The sequence below is a fragment of the Mastomys coucha genome, unplaced genomic scaffold, assembly GCF_008632895.1.
Source record: "Mastomys coucha isolate ucsf_1 unplaced genomic scaffold, UCSF_Mcou_1 pScaffold22, whole genome shotgun sequence".
NCBI lineage: Eukaryota > Metazoa > Chordata > Mammalia > Rodentia > Muridae > Mastomys > Mastomys coucha.
In genome coordinates, this window is record NW_022196905.1 from 131304370 (window position 1) to 131309593 (window position 5224).

Genomic DNA, 5224 nt, shown 5'->3' on the forward strand with positions numbered 1-5224 from the left:
CCAACAGTGTTGCTTGGGAAGCCAGGGGAGCTGACCTGAGATACTGCTGCAGACGTAGCATGGATGGTTGGGAGGATGGTCGCTGAGGTAGATAAAGGGGTGGTGTCTGTCACGCCAGTGGTGACGGATTGTGTGTCTGGGGCAGGAGTAGAGGGAAGAATGTTATTTGTGGATGATGTCATCATGTTGGGGCTCATGGGAGAGGACCTGCTGGGTAGCTCAGAAAGCCACACATCCGTGGGGGCAACCGAAGAAGGGGTGGGAAGAGTCGTGGTGATTTCTGTCCAGAGAGATTCTGTAGGAAGGTCTGTGGTGAGATTCAGTGTGGTGTCTCCAGCGACTGAGGTAGCATGACTGGGGAAGGGGGTCTGACCTGTTCCAGTCACAGCTGAGGTAGGACGAGGCTCTGCAGATGTGGGGGCTGTGGGTGAGGTGAGGGCGGTGGGTGTCAGGGAGGACTCAGCTGTTGTGTGGATGGTTGGAGCTGAGGGGACTCTGTCCATCTGTGTGGTCCCAGCGCTGTCGGGGAGGATGGATGGAGAGAATGCAGACGTTAGTGGAACACTTGTATTAAGGATACTTGTGTCTCCTGCACTTTGTGTACTTAAAAGTGTAGTCAGCATACTGGAAGTAGAGGGATGAGATTCGATAAGTAGTGTCTCAGTGGTCTTTGTCGTGGGGTACGCTGAGATGGAGTTGGCGTGTGTTGCCGGCATGCTGGGAGCTTCCTGAGCTGAGGTGAAGTCTGTCGTGGTGCCCCACAGAACAGTGTCACCCACAGACGAAGCAGTGAGACTTGTCGTAAGGGTCTGGACGTCTTTGCTAGGTGACAAGGTTTCAGATATGAGTGTCGCATAGGGGGCTGATGTGCTAGAAGCTGTTTCTGCTGACCTGAGACTCATCATTGTAGCCATGAGACCTGTCGTGTCTGTAGGCAGGTGGCTGGTAGCTGCCGATACTGTGGTAGGGATGGCTGGACCATGGGAAGATGCTATGTCTGTGGTTCGGGATGTCCCCACGAGGCCTGAAGGACTGGAAATTGAGATTGTCCCAGGTGGGGGTGTTCTGGAGGTTGAGTCCGTATCAGAAGAAGCAGAAGGCAGAAATGTATTTGGTGGTGATGTTACACGGCTGGTGGTCATTGAGGTAGCCATGTTGGATGTGGAAATCGTCACCATGTTGACGGATGACGTTGTTGGTGTGGTATGAGAAAGTGCTGTGCTGATAGCTTCTCTGGGAGTGTCGCTTATGGGCTTATGTGTGGTTCTCTCAGAGCTCATTATTGTCATCCCCACAGATGGCTCACCTGAATCACTGGTTGTTTCCTTAGCAACAGAAGCAGCCGGTGTTGATTTATTGGTGGGGCCCAGGGAATGGGTGGAGGAAGTTTCTGTTTTGAGTGAGTTGCTTGCTGTAGGAAATGATTTGGTAATAATGCCTGTGGTGATCAAGAAACTGGTGCTGGGCAGGGCAATGTTATCAGGTACTGTCGTTAAAGAGGTTCTTGTGGAAATTTGAGAAGGAGCAGTAACAGACCGATAAGTAACCCCTGGAGTGAGGGGCAGTGTTGTATGGACACCTGATGGGGACATGGCGGTCACTTCTGTGGTCCCTGTGGGAGAAGAGGTCAGAGTGCCTTGGGTTGTGTATGTGGTTGAGACAGAAGAAGAAGAAGGTGGGGACGTTATTGCGGGTGTGCCACCCATGTCTGTAACAGTGGAAGCAGAGGTCATGGATGAGGTCACTTTCCCCACAGAGATGGTAGGTGTCATAGTGGTAATGGTTGTCGTTGGCTTGTCAGTCGTGGGAGTGGTGGTATAAGAGCTGGTGAAGGGTACACGGGTCATGGTTACACAGGTAGTGGTGGGGTGCGTGGTGGTGATTATGAGGTCAGAGAGCGGAATGCACTCAGTGGTGGGCATGTAGACCAAGACAGTAGGAGGACTGGTCTCAACCTTGATGACAAACTTGGACACAGGGGTTGTCACAGTGTCAGGACTGATTGGAGAGCCGAGTAATGACTCATAAGTAGGCTTAAAGTTATTGGGCATGCCAGCAGTCCTGGGTGTGTGTTCCCCGTTGTCAGGAGCTGAATTAGGAGATTGATGGAGGATGGGAAGCCACTGAGGCATTCCCCCAGCATGCAGAGTGCTGCTGAGAGCCATGCTGGCTGCTTCCATGCCAGGCAAGTGGGAGCTAGAGGTGGCTGTGGTCATGGATGGAGTCCCTGTGTCGGCAGAACAGAGGAATCCACAGGTGAATTCATAAGTCACTCCCTCAGTATCACTGTGGGGGGTCACTTCTCAGCTTCCACACCCATGTCACAAAGAACAGGGTATGCATCTTCTATGGGAGGAACTCACGGCTGGAGCCTTCTGTTCAGGGGCAGTAGGGGTGAGGAGCCCTCAGTTCCTGAACTGGCTGCTGAGTGTCCAAATTCACCTCGCTTTCTTTCTTTCTTCCTTCCTTTCTTTCTCTCCTTCTTTCTTTCTTTCTTTTTTTTGAGACAAGATTTCTCTGTGTAGCCTTGGCTGTTCTGGAACTCTGTAGACCAGGCTGGCCTCGAACTCAGAAATCCGCCTGCCTCTGCCTCCCAAGAGCTGGGATTAAAGGCATGTGCCCCGGCCTCTTTCTTTCTGTCTTTCTTTCTTTCTTTCTTTCTTTCTTTCTTTCTTTTTTCTTCCTGTCTGTTTTTTTCTGGTGGTAGGGGTGTTATGGGTGTGAAGTCTGTGTGTATGTGTATGTTAAGTCTCTCTGTGTGTTATGTGAATGTGGTTTGTGTTTGTGCTTTGTGTGTGTATGTGCTGTGAGTATATTTGTCTATTATGTACATGTAGTTGGTGTGTGCGTGTTGTATATGGTTTTGTGTATGCTATGTGTATGGTTTGTGTGTGTGTGTGCATATATGTTATGTGTTTGTGTTTTCTGGTATATATGTTATGTATATGTATTCTTGTATATGATTTGTATGTGTATGTTATGTATATGTGGTTTGTATGTGTATATGTTATGTGATTTGTAAGTGTGTTATGTAAATTTTGTGTATATGATAAGTATGTGATTTCTGTGTGTTATATGTATGGTGTGTGTGTTATGTGTATGCAATGTGTGTATGCTATGCGTGTGTATATGTGTGTGTGTGCATTTGTGTGGTGCATGCATGTTGAATGTGCAGGTGTGTGTATGCATACACCAGCGCAGCACACCAGATGTCTGCCTTTGCTGCCTTCTACCTTAACATCTTGAGACAGGGTCTCTCACTAACTGGAAGCTCGTTGTTTTAGCCACACTGGCTTGTTAGGCAGGCAGCAGACCCTCGGGATCCACCGTCTCTGACCGAGTGCTGCAGTTACAGGCACACAGGGCTCCTCCCAGCTTTTTACACAAGTACTGAGTCTATGAACTGAGTCCTCTTGCCCGCAAAGCATTGCCCCAACCTACTGGGCCATTTCTCCAGCCTTGCTTTTGCTCTTTTCAAACAGGGTCTCGTGCAGCCCAGAGCAGTCTCCAGCTCGCTACATAGGCCAGGATGAACTTGAAATACTAATCCCCTTGCCTCAATCTCAGGTATGATGAATCATACCTGGCCTTATGGGATTCATGCATGCTTGGTGTGCACTCTACCAAATAAGCCACCCTCCCCACGAGTCTCCCCTCCTTTCTTATCCACATCCCATCTTCCCTTCCTCTCCACTGTTGTCTTCCAGCTCTCTTGGATTTTGGGTCCCACCTTTTAACCCATGCCTGCCCTTTCTCTCCAAATTAGGAGACCCCCAGAGCTGGGCTGAGGGGTGACCCATACCATAGAAACAGAAATCAGCACTCAAGAGGGAAGGGCTGGACAGGGAACTCCGAAGGAGAGCAGGAGACTGGAGTTCATAGCCGGCTAAGATTAAGGGATGGGCAGAGAAGACCACGGAGACAGGAAGGGACCTGAAGGGGAGGAAGCATCCAGAAAGAGGTGTTTGAGCAGAGATGCAGATCTGGTGACCCTAAGGCTTAGAGGCCAGCAGGAAGCACAGAAACACTGAAGCAGCTGGAGAGGCAGCACAGTGTGTGAGAGAGCTTGCCGCTCTTCCTCACAGGCTGAGTTTGGTTCCCAGCATCCACGTCAGGTGGCTTAAGGCCGCCTGTGACCTCAGCTCCACTGTGTTTTCTGGCCTCTGCGGTCTGTGGCGCACGATGGGGGATACACATTTTATACAGTAGTTCTGTCCTAGCTACTAGATTACTTGGTGAGTCAAAACAAATTCCTTTTTTATTGTATTGTATTACATGTGTAAGGAAGGGAGCATGTACAAATGTGGAAGCCAGAGAACAACTTCTGAGTATCTCGTCTCTCCTCTTAGAGCTGATCTGGGAGCAAGCGTCTCTATGTGCTGAGCCATCACACTGGCCCAACAAGCTTCCTCTCCTCATCTCCAAATACACAGATGTATCTCTCCCCGGCAAAACTGTCAATCACAGCTTAGATGCCCTCAGCCGTCACGCCTCGGCCTCACAAGTGCTAGGATTCCAGGTATGTGCCAACACATGAAGGGGCCCCTTCGTTCATTCCATGTAACACATGTGTTACATATGACGGCACTAAGGATCAGACAGCCACAGAGGGAGTGAGCGTGAGGGATCCCCATCTCCTGTAACCTGGCTGTAGTATCTGTGTAGGGACCCAGGACATGCCCTTCCTAAGAGCTGGGATGTCACTTCTCAGCCCAGCTGCTGGAGAAGCAGAGAGCTTGAGGGTTCTCCAGCTGAGTCCCTCTCAGCTAAGGCTGTTGCTGAGGGTTCCAGTAGGCTGGGGTGCTCTGCAGCTGGGCTGTAGCAGAGATAGCCGCTGAAGGGCAGAACGGAGGGGGAGCTGGGGGTCCTGGGGTGTAGTCCTGGGGACCTCACTATTTTTTCTCCCATTGCTCCTTTTCTTTTTCCTTTTGGGGTGGGAGTGATCCAGCCTGGGAGGCTCTCCTGCACACTGGGTAAGCACCACTGTGCCTCTCCAGCCTGGGAGAGCCCGGGAGAAAAGCAAGGCAGGCTTCGAGGTTTCCCAAGGCGAGGTAGGCAGTAAAAAGCAGAGTGAAGAGGAGTGAAAGGGGGAGAGAGTGAAGAGGAAAGAGAGAGAGGGAGAGAAAGGAGAGGGCAGGGTGGAGAGAAGCAGAAGCTGGAAGAGAGAGGAAGGAGGGAGGAAGGTGAGGAAGGAGAAGGTGGTGGTAGCGATGATGAGGAGGAG

General features: G+C 50.7%; 1 protein-coding gene and 1 long non-coding RNA gene across 2 annotated transcripts in view; one reads left to right on the forward strand and one right to left on the reverse strand.

Annotated features, from left to right (window-relative positions):
- Positions 1-373: 373 nt before the first annotated feature.
- LOC116068581 (mucin-3B-like) overlaps positions 374-5224 on the reverse strand; it is a 5932-nt gene continuing 1081 nt past the window's right edge. The window contains exons 2-3 of the mRNA XM_031338322.1: positions 1307-2227; positions 374-519 (exon numbers count right to left, since the gene is read on the reverse strand). Coding sequence (XP_031194182.1) covers positions 449-519; positions 1307-2227 — 992 coding nt within the window. The 3' untranslated portion in view covers positions 374-448. The remainder of the gene's footprint in view (positions 520-1306; positions 2228-5224) is intronic.
- On the forward strand, positions 2094-4513 carry LOC116068583. The gene is made up of 3 exons (XR_004109630.1): positions 2094-2256; positions 3483-3567; positions 4350-4513. It is a non-coding gene; the product is annotated as an uncharacterized LOC116068583 (long non-coding RNA).